Source organism: Mus pahari, chromosome 19 (assembly GCF_900095145.1).
Source record: "Mus pahari chromosome 19, PAHARI_EIJ_v1.1, whole genome shotgun sequence".
Taxonomy (NCBI): Eukaryota; Metazoa; Chordata; class Mammalia; order Rodentia; family Muridae; genus Mus; species Mus pahari.
Window position 1 is genome coordinate 12,046,950 of NC_034608.1, and position 14,623 is coordinate 12,061,572.

At 47.2% G+C, this 14,623-nt stretch overlaps 1 protein-coding gene across 1 annotated transcript; it reads right to left on the bottom strand.

Annotated features, from left to right (window-relative positions):
- Positions 1-7,728: 7,728 nt before the first annotated feature.
- Positions 7,729-8,082, bottom strand: LOC110336365 (histone H3.3-like). The gene has a single exon (XM_021218867.1). It carries the CDS (start codon positions 8,080-8,082, stop codon positions 7,729-7,731), a length of 354 nt encoding a protein of 117 aa, XP_021074526.1.
- Between the last annotated feature and the right edge of the window lie 6,541 nt (positions 8,083-14,623).

Here is a 14,623-nt window from a genome sequence, read left to right on the forward strand (position 1 = left end):
CACACAGTGTGGCTAGCTCGTTTATAGGTATCTCTGGACACACAGTGTGGCTAGCTCGTTTATAGGTATCTCTGGACACACAGTGTGGCTAGCTCTTTCGATCTCCAGGTGCCGGAGTTGATGATTCTACCTCTTACAGAGGGCTGTCAGGCCTGGACCGTGCCTGCCTCCCACTGAGTTGCGTCCCCTTCTTGGGGTTTGAACATTTAGTGCAGGACACACATGGTGGAGATGGATCAGAATTCTTCACCTGACTCCACCCTACTGTGTGGATAACTAGGCCTGAGGATGTCAGGCTCAGTCCGGACCCTTGGGCCTCTCCACATGATTCCCTGTGGGAATCAGAAGGGGCCTCGCTGGAGGAGCTGCGAGACCCTCACAGGGAGGTGAGTGTTAGTGGGGATTAATACGGTTGCAGTTTTTCTCTTAACCTAGCTAGCTCCCAAATAATTGAGTTTTGACTGCTGTTTTTATTTAACAAGCTTTCAGGGCACAACAACGGAGCAGCGTTAATCTACTTTAGTCCTCTATGCTAATCTGCCCCCCCACCCCCACCCCCGCCAAAGTTCCCAGCGTAGAACTGACCTGGCTCTCTCTGCCCCAGGTGCTTTCTCACGGTGTCTCCTGGACTCTCTCCCCGTAGCTAATCCCTATTTCCCCTCTCTGTACCCGACCCCTATCCCCTGGCTGGGAGGAAGTCCAGCCCCATTTCTTTCCCCTGTTCAATCATTGGCTGATCAGCCAGCTGTATTGACCAATCAGAGAATAATTGGGGAGCAACGTTTATACCGCTTTGAGACAGAAGAGTCTGAATAAGGTTGACAACCAGATTTGGGGGTACAGCAATCAGCATCTGAGTGATGCAAGGATAGTCTTTACACAGCACACAATAACGCCTACAGGCGAGCACATGGAAGCCTTGGCTCCAGATCTCTGTCCTAGATGCCACTCCAGGTGACACTGGGGACTTGTCTTCCAGAGGTGAAATTTGACTTCCTGTCAGAGCTGTCAGGGAACATGATTTATTAGCCACAACAGCCACAGCTGGGTCTCCTAGGCATCTCCTTCTGCTGAGACTCAGCATGGAGGGCAGAGCTGGACGGGTGCCCAGGCCATCAGCCAACTGCTCTGATAGATTTCTAAGAAACATGTCTTTGGCAAGTGCTCGTCCTCACAGGTCCAGCTCAGTGAAATCTCACAGCTAGGCAAATGATAACGGACTGTTGATTTGTGATGCTTTCCTGTCCCAAGGCCAGGTCTTTGCTCATATTTAAAGTTCCCTCCTAATTCGGTAACCCCTTAATAAGAGTTCCTCGTGATGCGGTGACCCTCCCCCAACCACATTGTTCTCATTGTGACTTCATAGTGGTAATTTTGCTACTGTAATGAAGGGTAATGTAAATATCTAATATATGGATGGTATTAGGTGACCCCTGTGAAAAGGTCATTCAACTCCCAGAGAGGTCAAGACCCACAGGTTGAGAAACCCTGCCTTATATACTTGTCAATGATCATTTGCTTTGTGTCCTACCTTAGGGAAGTTGAGATTTTTTTTAAAATTTTTTTTATTAGATATTTTCTTTATTTACATTTCAAATTCTATCCCGAAAGTTCCCTATACCCTCCTCCCACCCCTGCTCCCCTACCCACCCACTCCCACTTCTTGACCCTGGCCTTCCCCTGTGCTGGGTCATATAAAGTTTGCAAGACCAAGGGTAGGCAGCAGATCTAATGATGCACATGATGCCCTCTACAGCCTCAGCGGCCACTCCTCCACCACAGAGGCCTTAATAGCTGTCTGGACCCCAGAGGGGATGGCCAAGATCTGTGAACATGAACTCCTCCTGTTCGGTCTCTTCCTCTGTTCCTTCACAAAGCCTGTGACACAGCCCCCTCCAAGTCACAAAAAACATAGTCTGAGAGCAGGACTTGGCCTCTTTCCCTCATCTGTCTGCCAGCTGACACTGGAATCCACAGCTTTCAGATCTTCAAGAACCAGAGTCTTGAACTAAACAAGTGGCCGACCCTGCCCCTGTAAGCCGTGGGCTCAGCATTGCTCCGCCCGAGGGCAGATGCCGAGAACATCCATGTGAAGTCTTCAAGTGTTTCAGATCTAAGGGGAGTGTTTCACCATTAGGGTTTCACCATTATGAACAGACACCGTGACCAAGGCAACTCTGATAAGGACAACATTTAATTGGGGCTGGCTTACAGGTTCAGAGGTTCAGTCTAATATCATCAAGGTAGGAACATGACAGCATCCGGGCAGGCATGGTGTGGGAGGAGCTGAGAGGTCTATGACCAAGCCAGCTCAGTCAGTCAACAGGGTCTCCAATGGATGGAGTGAGGATTGAAAGAAAAGATAATTAGACAACACTCTAACATGACTCCAGCCAGTGCTGAGGCTGACGCAGGTTCAGTTTTCTCTAGCCTGCTTTTATATTATTCTAGGTACATACAAAGAGTATGGTCAGTCCTAAGGCATAAGTAGAATAGATAAGGAACAAACAAGGCATAAACAGAGGTCCTGTGATTACTGTATTCAGGATCTTAACAAGCTAGTATAAAGCAGAAATGTAGGTTTAGATTTTTCAAAATATACTTATGTTTTTTTTTTTTTCTTGATGCTTCAACATCCCTAGCCCACCACCCAACAGAGGTATGGCAAAAGAAAGGTTAAGGGCTGGTGAGATAGCTCAGTGGGTAAGAGCACCCAATTGCTCTTCCGAAGGTCTGGAGTTCAAATCCCAGCAACCACATGGTGGCTCACAACCATCCGTAACAAGATCTGACGCCCTCTTCTGGAGTGTCTGAAGAGAGCTACAGTGTACTTACATATAATAAATAAATAAAACTTTTTTTTTTTAAAAAAAAAAAGAAAGGTTAATAGGAAGCAGGAGTTGTGGACCTTTTTAGAAATAGTTCTTTGGGATAATTCCAATCTTTGTTGTTAGCAATAGCAAAACACCAAACATGAATCAGCAGCAGCCCCTCAATCCAAAAGAAACCTCAAGGCTCCACCAATTGGCATTTGTCCACAGAAATGTCAAAAAGCAGCCAGAATATCACCAGAAGTTCTTTGGTGCATTTCTCTATGAAGTCGTGGCAAGTGAAGATCAGTGAAGAAAGCAAGACGAAACAATGCAAGAGCATCGTCAGCAAAGAGCAGTGTCAGCGAAGCCCAGTGATGACTAGCAAAGAGGTGCAGGGCGAACCAATACTACACAGCATCTCTCACTGTCTGCTGGGCTATACTTTAGTATACTTTTTTATTTTATAATACTTTCTTATATTTTTTATTTATACTTTTTTAAATTTACTCTTTCCAAACACCAAGTGCCCTCTCAAGCGTCCACTCCAGCCAAATATCACATGCCATTTCACCAGGAGCTTTTAGAAAAACACTACGTGTCTGTTCTCAGCCAAATATCCAAACATAAGACAGTTCTTAGATATATGTCACATGACAAAACTGAGACTCCAACAAAACCAAAAATTCCCACATCATGGAAATCTGAATCAAACACATAGCCAAACATCAGTACTTATGGGGAACTGAATTCAGGAGCTCTGCACACCCCCAAAGCTGTGGAAGCTTAATAATAGTCAGGCACGTGAAGTGAGGAATAATGGCGGGAGGTCATGCTGTCCATGTGTCACCGTGGCTGTAATTTGTTTCTCAATAGTTTAGTTTTGCTGTTGTTTTGTTCTTGAGACAGGGCTTCACTGTGTTGTCCTGACTGTCCTGGAAGTCTGTAGACCAGGCTGGCCCCAAACTCACAGAGATGCACCTGCTCTGTGCTGGAATTAAAGGCATGCACCACCACCGCCGCAGGGTTCTAAATACTTTTGATCTGCACTGTGGGCAGCTGGACTCTCTCTCCCACTTCTGTAGCCTCTTTAACTTGTATCATTTTGTCACCGCCTCTATGCAGACAGACACATTGGATACACTTACTGTGAGCTGTCTGATGTGAGAGTTCTCTCATTCTCTCAGACAAGCTACCGAGGTTAAGAGGATTAGGTGACAATGTCACTGAAACCCCTGCATGCTGTGGATCATTATTCAGTTGATTCTGACATTTTTGAAGGACATAAACTTGTTCACCTGTTTCTGGCGTAGTGTGCTCCCAACACAGCCACGTGTGGATCCACGGCACAAGGCAGGGCTAATGCCATCTGTTTTTCTAGATCCTGAGATGCATAACTTTCCCTTTTTCTCTTGCTTTTAACTACTTTCCTTTCTTCCAGGCCCTCTGAATGACACTCTGAGCTTCTTGGCTCTTTCCCGAAGCTTCCCTCGCGCTCCCCAGGGCGGCTGCTTGCTTACCCCATGGTGCTGCTGTGCTGACCTTTGCCTGACTCATACACCTGGCTTCTCCCTTCCTCTTCTCCAGCTTCCTTTCCAGGCAGTGGCCAAGATTTCCATCTTGCATGGCATATTCTGTTTTATTTTCTATGTTTCTCAACATATGTTAAACTTTTTTTAAAAAACAAGGTTAAACTAACTTTTTAAAAATTTATTTATTTATTTTATGTATATGAATACACTGTAGCTGTACAGATGGTTGTGAGCCATCATGTGGTTTCTGGGATTTAAACTCAGGACCTTCAGAAGAGTAGTCAGTGCTCTTACCTGCTGAGCCATCTCTCCAACCCTTAAGTTTTTATGTCTCGATTTGAGTGCATCTTTCCTCATGATATGCTCAAGATATGCACTTAGGTAAGGTACCACAGGCAGGATGCTGTGGGTTTCAGTCTAGCATGTCAGAGGCTGGCACAGTGAAGTTCTCACAGCTGTCACGGTAACTCGGAGAGAGGGAGGGATCACAGGGCCTCACACCCCACAACAAGAGTTAGAATCTGTATTAGAGTATGAGTCCACGTAGCTGCGGGACCCACGGAGCAGGCCAGAAACAAGAGTAGGGTTGTGGTTTATCCAAAAACCCAAAATAGCCCCGTGTCTGCCCTCTCCTTTGCCTCACCAGAGGTTGTCATAAAGCCAGTAGCCAGATTAAACTTCCTTTCCCCTTATAAGGGTATGTCCATCAGCACCTGGAATTCCTTCTCATGCAAATGCGGTGTCTCTAAGCATCCTGGCTCTGGCCAGTGACCTATGTACACTCACTCCGTAGCCACTATTCACCCCCCAAAGGCTTAAATAGTCTTTGTTCCCCCAACAGATGGAACCAGTTCTCCAAAGCTACTCCCCAGTGTGTGTTCTTTGGCCACACAGTAACCACAGACCAAGGTCCTGCCTGCGCTCACCCACAGGGCTAAGAGTCCCTCTCTCTGGTCAAGGCTGGTGCACCATGGACCTGACAGCCCAGGGAGAAAGACAGAGAACAGCTTTGCAGTAATGACTTTGCTGAGCGGGAGAAACAGCTGGCTAAGACTTACGATTTCTACCAGAAGGAGGCAGAAGGTGGAGGCAGCAGGGTGAAGGAGATAGCCTATGGCCAGTTCAGAAAATAGCTTCCCTCAGAGCCTGTCATCCTTAGTGTCAGAGAAGGAGCCCCGGTGGAACCTGTCTGGTTCCCACAGTTCACGAGGTTTATACTGACATGCTCTAAGGACCAGAAGAAACATAGAGGTGACAGCACTCAGGCCGTCTGGAAGACAAGGGACATCTCCCCAGGGGAAAGTGGCCATGTCTGTAATAGAGGCAAGAGGGACAGTGTTAGGATGGTTCCTGGAAACAGTTGCCTTAGGCCTGTCTAGCTGCTTCAGGGCTATCTTAGGCAACTCTTTTATAGTTAAGAAGAGAAAAGATTTAGGAGATGGTTTGGTCTGGGAAGTAGAGATCCCCTCTTTAAACATACAGAGGGAAGTCCTTAGTCCAAGAGCTCTGGATCGCCTAGGCGAGCAAGACCTGTGTGTGGTGGAACATGGGTTCTCACTACTTAGCGTCTGGACACAGGCCAGTTGGGGCAGGAGGCGATGAGGGCAGATCATTCGTTTCTTTAGAGTATTTTTTGCTTCTGTCAAAAGGGTTCATTCCATCATTTCCATTTCAGGGTGAAAATCTGAGGCCAAGAATCTGGAGGGGGATTGCTTAAGTCTGGGTAGTTTATCAGAGGGGGATTGCTTAAGTCTGGGTATTGCTTAAGTCTGGGTGGTTTATCAGAGGGGGATTGCTTAAGTCTGGGTAGTTTATCAGAGGGGGATTGCTTAAGTCTGGGTAGTTTATCAGAGGGGGATTGCTTAAGTCTGGGTAGTTTTTCAGAGGTCTTGCCCAGATGCCTGACTTCAAGCCTAACACCAACTGTGCTAACAACTGCAATAGAAACACATGAAATAGTCCCTCTGTGCAGATTTTTTCCAAAGGGGCTCTTGATTCTTATGTTAAATCCTTAATGCAATAACGACATGAGACCCCTCCCCCATCACCAAAGAAAAACAAAGCACATCCCATGCCAACTGGCCCATGAAGGAAAGCCATTGGAAGGAGGGACTAAAGATAGAATGAAAATAAATAAATTAACTGTATCGAAAAGTCAATTCCACTGAAAGCTGATGTTTGTTTTTTTTTTTTTTTTGGGGGGGGGGTTCGAGACAGGGTTTCTCTGTGTAACCCTGGCTGTCCTGGAACTCACTCTGTAGACCAGCTGGCCTTGAACTCAGAAATCCTCCTGCCTCTGCCTCCCAAGTGCTGGGATTAAAGGCGTGTGCCACCACTGCCCGGCGAAAGCTGTTTTATGGCAAATGATTAATGTTAACATTTTTAAGTAGATTTCCTTTATAAGGAAATGAATTAGTCTTAGTAAAACTAAGAGTGAAAGTTGATACACTGCTATCCATGTTTCAGAATAACAAAAATTCCATGAGTAACAAAAATGTATGACGTGTGTGTCACATTTGTAATACGTGTCTACTATTGCAAGGTCAGACAATATTTCTGCAGGTGGCATGAACTTGTCGGTAGAGGATCCTAAAGTTTTTACAAGTTATGAGACCGGTAAGCCAAATCTGCAAAAACCCAACAAAGTGAACATGCTCCGATGAGTTGTGTTTCTCTGCAGTGATCTTTTTTGTTTTTTTTAGTTTAATGTATTTTAATAGCAAACTTACAGGATCAGCACAGCAAGACAGACAACATTAAAAGCATGTATGTAGGACAACTCAGTTAGAAAAGTATAGTGAATGGATGGAATCTACTGTGTGATAAAAATGCTACAAACACCATTTAGTTGCCGTCAATAAGAAATTTACTTATTTTGAAGATGACATGGGCTTTGGTCTTTTTGACTAAACTGCTTTTGTTAACTTGTCCAATAAAGAGGTGAACCTGTAAAAAAAAAAAAAAAAAGAAAGAAAGAAAGAAAGAAAGAAATTTACTTATTTTAAAAAAATCCAAATGCTGGCATTGTCCAGAAAATTTTAACAGGTTTATTTATAATTGTTATAAAGTGAAGTTGTTGGAATGTGTTCACTGAAACATCTTGCTTTCATTAATGCTTTACATATTGCATTTATATTAAACATTCACACACAAATGAACATGGAGAAACTGTAATACCTGATCCTGTCCCCTATGTTTCCAGTCACAACCATATACTTAGGTACCTTTAACCCCATGGAAAAAATATCTGTCATTCAGAACTACTGATAACAGGAAGATGAGGGGAAAAATTTTTTTTGAGAATGAAATGTTTCCCGTCATAGTGGACTCTTAAGCACGTTCTCCACATATGCAGCATGCTAGCTGGATGTCTTTTGGCATAATTGTTACACGTTTGGCATGATAGCACACGGGTTGGTATCTTCAAAAAGGCCAACCAGACAGGCCGCACTTGCCTCCTGCAAAGCACCAATAGCTGCACTCTGGAAGCNCAGATCTGTTTTGAAGTCCTGAGCAATTTCTCGCATCAGACGCTGAAAGNGGAGCTTGCGGATCAGAAGTTCAGTGGACTTCTGATTGCGTCTGATTTCACAGAGTGCCACAGTACCAGGCCTGTAACGATGAGGTTTCTTCACCCCTCCAGTAGAGGGCGCACTCTTGTGAGGGACTTTTGTAGCCATTTGTTTCCCGGGTGCTTTACCACCGGTGGATTTGCGGGCAGTCTGCTTTGTACCTGCCATGGTACGGACACCTCCTTACTTACCCCCGTTCTCCTTAGGCTGGAGCTCGGCAAGCGAGAGGCGGCGCTGGCGTTGGAGAGCAGCAGCGGTGCGGGGAAGGCTGCTAACACCTCTGCACTGATCTTAACCATGAACAATTAGGTTGCAGTTTTTGTCACACGCATAGGGACAGAAGTAGTATGGCAGTCAGTTACAAGGGACTTGAGGGAACAGAACAGGTTTGGAACCTTTGTAAACAGGCAATAGTCCCGTTCACACAACCACATGGATGTGCTCCATGCCAATGAACTCTGTTGCTTCAAGATGACTAAAATAGTCTTAATGGATGTATATTACCACGCCAGAAACTGTTAGGACAAAGCAAGCTCTTGGGCAAGGTCTCACCTTAACAGGCAGCCTAGGTCTTGAAGTTCAGCCAACTCTCTCCTCTCACCCATGAATTTGCATATGTGGACAAAAACTCTGCAGACCAGAACAGCTCAAAAGCATCTTACATCTGCCTTAGTTATGGTTTTACTCTTGTGAACAGATACCATGACCAAGGCAAGTCTTAGAAAGGACAATATTTAGCTGGGGCTGGGTTATAGGTTAGGAGGTTCAGTCCATTATCCTCATAGCAGCATCCAGGCAGGCATGGAGCAGGCAGAGTTGAGAGTTCTACATCTTCATCTGAAGGCTGCTAGTGGAAGACTGACTTCCAGGCAGCTAGGATGAGGGTCTTAAAGCCCAAGCTCACAGTGACACACCCACTCCAACAGGGCCACCCTTTCTAATAGTGCCACTCCCTGGGCCAAGCATGTACAAACCACCACGACGTCCCCAGTGAAGTAAATATGTCCTGTCAGTACTCCAGCTTCTCACAAGTGACTGGGGTCTAGCAGCATTGGCATTTGATATGAGAAATAATTTGAGTGTGTGAGAGGAAGTGTTTAGCTCTCCGCCGTCATCTCACCATTTTAACAGAAGACTCTGAGCACCTACAGCTTTTGGTGTGTAGGGAGTGCCTGAACTCTGTTCCCTCTGGATGCTGAGGGTGGGGTTTGTATTTGGTTCAGAACCTAAGCCCTTCTTAGTCCCTTGCCATTCAGATCCCCACACTGAGTTCTGTTCCTATACTGTTACACTGTTGTCTTTTATAAAATCCTTGCCTCGCTGTGTCTGGACTGGACTGACCTGTGTTTTATTTTAGGATGGCAGGTGTCTGTCACCATGCTGCCTGTCGCTGTGTCTGCACTGGTCATCGACTCCCTTCGACCTTTATCCACCTTGTGCACAAGTGAGAAAGGCAACCTCCCACCAGCAGTGGAGGAGGAGAGGAGAGGTCACACTCGGATCAAGAACAAGGAGATGGGGTTACTCTTCCTGGAACTGAAGGAGTTGGAGACCTCGCACTGATATTCCCCTGTATCCTTCAGCCTGAGCGGAGCTATGCTGAGTCTGTGCTTCTCAGGAGATAGAGACACCCTCTTATTGAAAACCAGGGGCTTGTTATTGAAGGTCCAAGTGATGTCAACTCCAGGGTCAGGTGACATGCACTCGAAGGTTACAGACTTCCGTCTTTCCACTATAATGCTCTTGACCTGGAGGTAGGGCTGTGTCAAAATCTCTGCGTGTCAACAGAAGAGAACAAAAGAGATTCATTGACAGGGCTCTCAGGCAGCCCCTCTCTGCTCCAAGGCCTTTTCATGGGGACTCAGAGCTGAGGGAACAGTCAGCGTCTTGTGCTTGCGATGGCCACCCACGGCCTGAACCACCTCACTCAGCCGCTTTGTTCCCTGGGTCTTAGTTTCCCTATAATAGGACACCTGGTGAATGATCATTGCCACATCTGTGAGTTAACCTTGAATAAGAACAAGAACCTGACCTTGGAACGGGGGAGCTGTCCAAATCAGGGAAGTCTACTACCCTTTGCCTCTCTATGAGATTTCCCTGGGCTGGACCCGTGATGATAAGCTGTTCCCATGAGAGCCTGCAAACCCATGAGAACATCTGGCTGATGATCTGGGCACTGTCCAGCTCTGCTCTCCTGTGGGGCAGGGAGCATGGGGGAAAGAAAACCCGTGTCCCGCCGGAGTTCCGGTGCTCTTGGCGGCCAGACGCAGAAGGACAACCCCGGGCTCTCCACGTGGCCCTGGGTGGTTGTCTGGCTGTGTGAAGCCCCTGGCCCCAGCTCGGAGGGTGGTGGACAAGGGGAAGGCCTAGGTACCAGGTTCTCAGCCTCCGACATCCCTGACACCGCTGGACACCACGGAAGAGCTGAGAATAGCATTGGTGCCCCAGGGGCGGCTCAGTCATCCCCAGGGCTGAAGGGAGGAGAGGGCAGGGAAAGAGGGAGGCACTGCGTGGTTCCCACTCAGGCAAGAGTCCTTGGTCCAGTCCATGGCTGGAGTGCAGGAAGACCTCTGGTAGGTTAAATGGCTCGTTAGAAGAAAGCCTATCCCATCGTTCAATTACGGTGGGCCTTGATGAGCAGAGAAAGTCTATGGATTTAGAGCTTTATTGTAGAAAGGCAGAGAGAAAGAGAGAAGGTAGAGAGAGAGAGAGAGGCCGGCTATGGCCACGTGGAGAGAGGGGGGAGGGAGAGAGAGAAGGAGGGCTAGAGATGAGAGTAAGAAAGGTGAGAACTTAAAGAGACTTAAAGAGTAGGGGCCAAGCAGCCCCTTTTATAGTGGGTTGGGCTACCAGGTAACTGTGGGGAGGAGCATATGTAGTCAGGTAACTGTGGGGGTGGAGTCTAGCCAGAATGCCAGGAGCTTGGGACATTTGTGACTGATAGTCACACACCTCTCCTGCAGGGGCTGTGGGGACAGTAACTTCGACTGGAGCCAGAGGTTCAGGAGACATGATCGAACACCTTCTGTCCCATATAGGTGGAAATCACCACCCATTGGGTCCCTGGGGTTCAATACCTATGCTCGACCGGGTTGTCTGTGCGCAGCCTACTGCCCCACACTCTCCATGCTCAGTTTCACCAGAAGGAGATGCCCAGGAGAGCCAACTTACATGTGACTGTTATGGCAGTGGGCTGGCTGCTTACACAAGACACGCTTTGTTCTATCTCATCTCTCACAGAAAGACCTGTTCCAGCCCTGAAGAGGAGGTCCCCAGGTCACCTGGAGTAGTGTCTGGTACAAGGTCTGGAGCTGGGGCTTCCTGGTACTCACGTCTGTGTGAGAATTCCATGTTTTCCTAATCCATGCCTTGTTGGAGTCCCTTGGGGTCTACCTCAGGGCCCTGTTCATAGTGAGAGCTCTGTAGGCATGGACTGAGTCTAGCTTTCCTTTGCTGAGTTACTCACTACATGTTCTGTTTTCTGCATAATGGTTTTGGTGATGGAGTTTGATCCATGGGTGTCCTGCACTAAGTACAGACCAAGGCTGAAACTCCTGTGTGTCAAGGCATTCATCCCACCCAGTACCCACAGGTCACAGAGAGTCACTTACTGAACACTTGGAGGTAGACATGTGCTATGTCACACTGATAATATGCATCAAAGCTCTCTAGGGTGTAGATCCCCGTGTCTTCCTGGGTGACATTCTGGAGCAGCAGGGATCCACTGGTGAAAATCCTCTCCCTGCCGCTGTATTTTCGCCCCCACTTAAGTGACTGAGAAGCTGTTTCATAATGTGCAATTTTAAATTCTTCAAAAGCACGTTTCCCCTTGTACCAGAAAAAGACCTGAGGCTTCTCCGACTGATTATCAACTCGCAGAAGAACATTTCCCCCTTCAGGAAGAGAGGGCGGCAGAGCCTTGATAGATAGGTGGGCCATGGCAGCGTTTGAGTTCCGGCAGGCTAGAAGGGAAGCTGGAAGTAAAGAGAAACCCCATCAGTGTTGGGTCTAGGTGTCCTGTGGATGTGTGATCTCCATTTGATGTAATAAGGTACCACAAACCCCACCCCACAGTGCCTCTGGAGCTGTGTCCTCTGCATAGACCTCTCCTCAGCGCTCTGCATGGCTCCCCACACCCCACTGTCATCACATCCCTGCTCACTCTCAAGAGTATTTCGGCGGTGAGGGTGCCTTCCCTGACTTCCTCCTCTGGAGACCCCGTTTTCTGGCTCTGTTGTTTTTGCATTTGCTGCTGACTCCTGACTGCATCTCTTAGAAGCCTTTGCTCCTCAGGCTTCCAGTCCATTAGAACGAGGGCCTATTGGGACTGGAGAGATGGCTCAGTGGTTAAGGGCATGGGTTGCTCTTCCCAAGGACCTGGGTTCAATCCCAAGTGCCCACATGGCTTCTCAAAGCTGTCTGTAATTCCAGTGCCACACATACCATCAAAAGATCATACACAGAAAATAAATGAAATCTCATAACAAAGGCTCTGTGAAGTCGCTCACTGTGGGAGGCCTCATGCCTGGAACAGGCTTAGAACCTGTAGCTGAGTAGATGAAGGGATGCGTGTATCCAGGGCCTGGGTACCCTAGTTAGTTTGTTTGTTTTTACAAACGTGTCACTTTGGGAGCTAATCCGAGTGTTTTGTAGTGGATATGTGGTTCTGATGCTAAGGTTTTGTTCCCCACTTGGTTCTTGATCTATCGGTAAAGATGCTAGGGGCCAATTGCTGGGTGGAAGAAAAGAGTCTGGACTTTTGGGTCCCTGCAGGAACGTTAAGAGACAAAGGTTTTTGCCATGCTTTGGAGGGAGAAAGGATCAGCATGTGAGATGTCAGGAGGAGCGGCCATAGGCCACTTGTTTCCCCAGGTGGGAGATTAGAAACGCAGATAAGTAGAGGACAGTTTTGGGTTGCTGAGCAACTAAAGTTGAGGGCAGATTTAAGGTGCTGAGCTGGGAGTGAAAAGAAGGGTTCGAGATAGCTGACAAAAGCTTAGAAGAGCCCAGCAATTGAGCCAATAAGGCAGGGTGAAAAACAAGCTAATGTGGTGTGTTTCATCCTCGGATCTGAGGGATCCTGGGAGGGGCTGGTAACATGGTGCATCAGGAGCTTAAAGTGGGGTAGCAAAAACTACACCTTACAATGATCAATACCCAGGGTTGGTTAACAATTTTTCCATTTATTTGAATATTTGCTGTGTGTGTGTCTGTCTGTGTGTCTGTGTATCTGTGTCTGTGTGTGTGTATGCATATAGTTGTGTGTGAGTGGGTGGATATGTGTGTGTCAGTTTATGTGTCTGTGTGTCTCTCTGTGTATGTCTGTATATATGTATGTGTATGTAGCTCTGCGTGTGTGTCTCTGTGTATGTATATGTGTATTTGCTGAGGGGGGTCTTTATGGGTCTGTGTGTCTGTGTCTGTGTGTCTGTGTATGTCTGTGGGGGTCTTTGTGTGGGATCTGTGTGTTTCAGTGTGCCTGTCTATGTATGGGCCTATGTGTATGTGTTTGTGTGTGTATCTGTATGTCTGTCTATGTGTGTGTGGGTGTGTGTCTGTGTGTGCGTGTATGTACGTGTGTGTGTGTGTGTGTATGTGGGTCTCTCTGTGTGTTTGCGTGTGTGCATGTTTGAGATGAAGTTTCACAAGGCCTAATTGCAGTTCCACATCCTGTCCATTACTTGGCAGAGGTCACACTACGAAGTGGGAGACTCTTAGTTCTTCTTATAGCAGAAAATGGAGCCCACTTAGCCTTTTCTCCAGGAAGAATGCTGTTCTGTGTGTGCCAGTCAGACTGGGGCAGACAAGGAATATTCAGACCGGAGGCCTGAGAGCCATGGAAGGGAGGGCAGGGAAACTCTCCGTGGACTCCCTGGCTCATACTGTAATGGCTCTTCTAACACACATCTGGATCTTTATATCCTTGGCACTCTGCCGAATTCAGATGCTGAACCAGGCCATCAAACATGGCCCAACAGGCTACCTAGATACCTGGCTAACACGCTCCTCATGTGACAGTGCTGTTACCAGTCCCTCACCCAGAAACCTACCATCTACTGAGGCACACAGAATGCTGTCCAGATTCTATAAACTAGAAGAATCTGTGACCGGCCTTCTCCTCTTCTGGGGAAGGTGCCTTAGGTGCTCTTCCTCCGCACTGCCCCACACTCTCCAGTTTTTCTTCCCTGAGTGTCTTAACACAGCATCCCCGCCTTCCTAGATGGTGTGATCTTTTCCATGCTGTACTACACCATATGCACTGAGACAGTCTATAAATCTTGTGGCCTCAAGGAAAGATCTTTATCCGTGTCTGCTACCACACATCAGACCGCCATTCTATTGACACAGAATGACAGCTCTCACATCTCCAGGGAACAAGATTTACCCCAAAATCCCATGTTCTGAGGTGGAATTAGTTTGTTGTGACCTTCTTTTAGAGTAATGTAACAAAGAAAAACTTAAATCAAGGCCCTTTTCAATGACACTGGTCAACATGAAGTAGGCAGTTCTGACAAAGCTGAAGGATCTCGGCTGTAAGACCCAGCTACCGTTCAATGGCTTAGCCTTTGGTCGGTGAGATCTAGGGTTCTGTTAAGTTAATACATCCCAAGAGGAGTTTACTCTGTTAGTTTCCAGGATGCTAGGTCTGACACAAGTGGGCAAGGAAAGGATGCTTAGGGAGCTGAAGATAATCCGGCATAAACTGCAG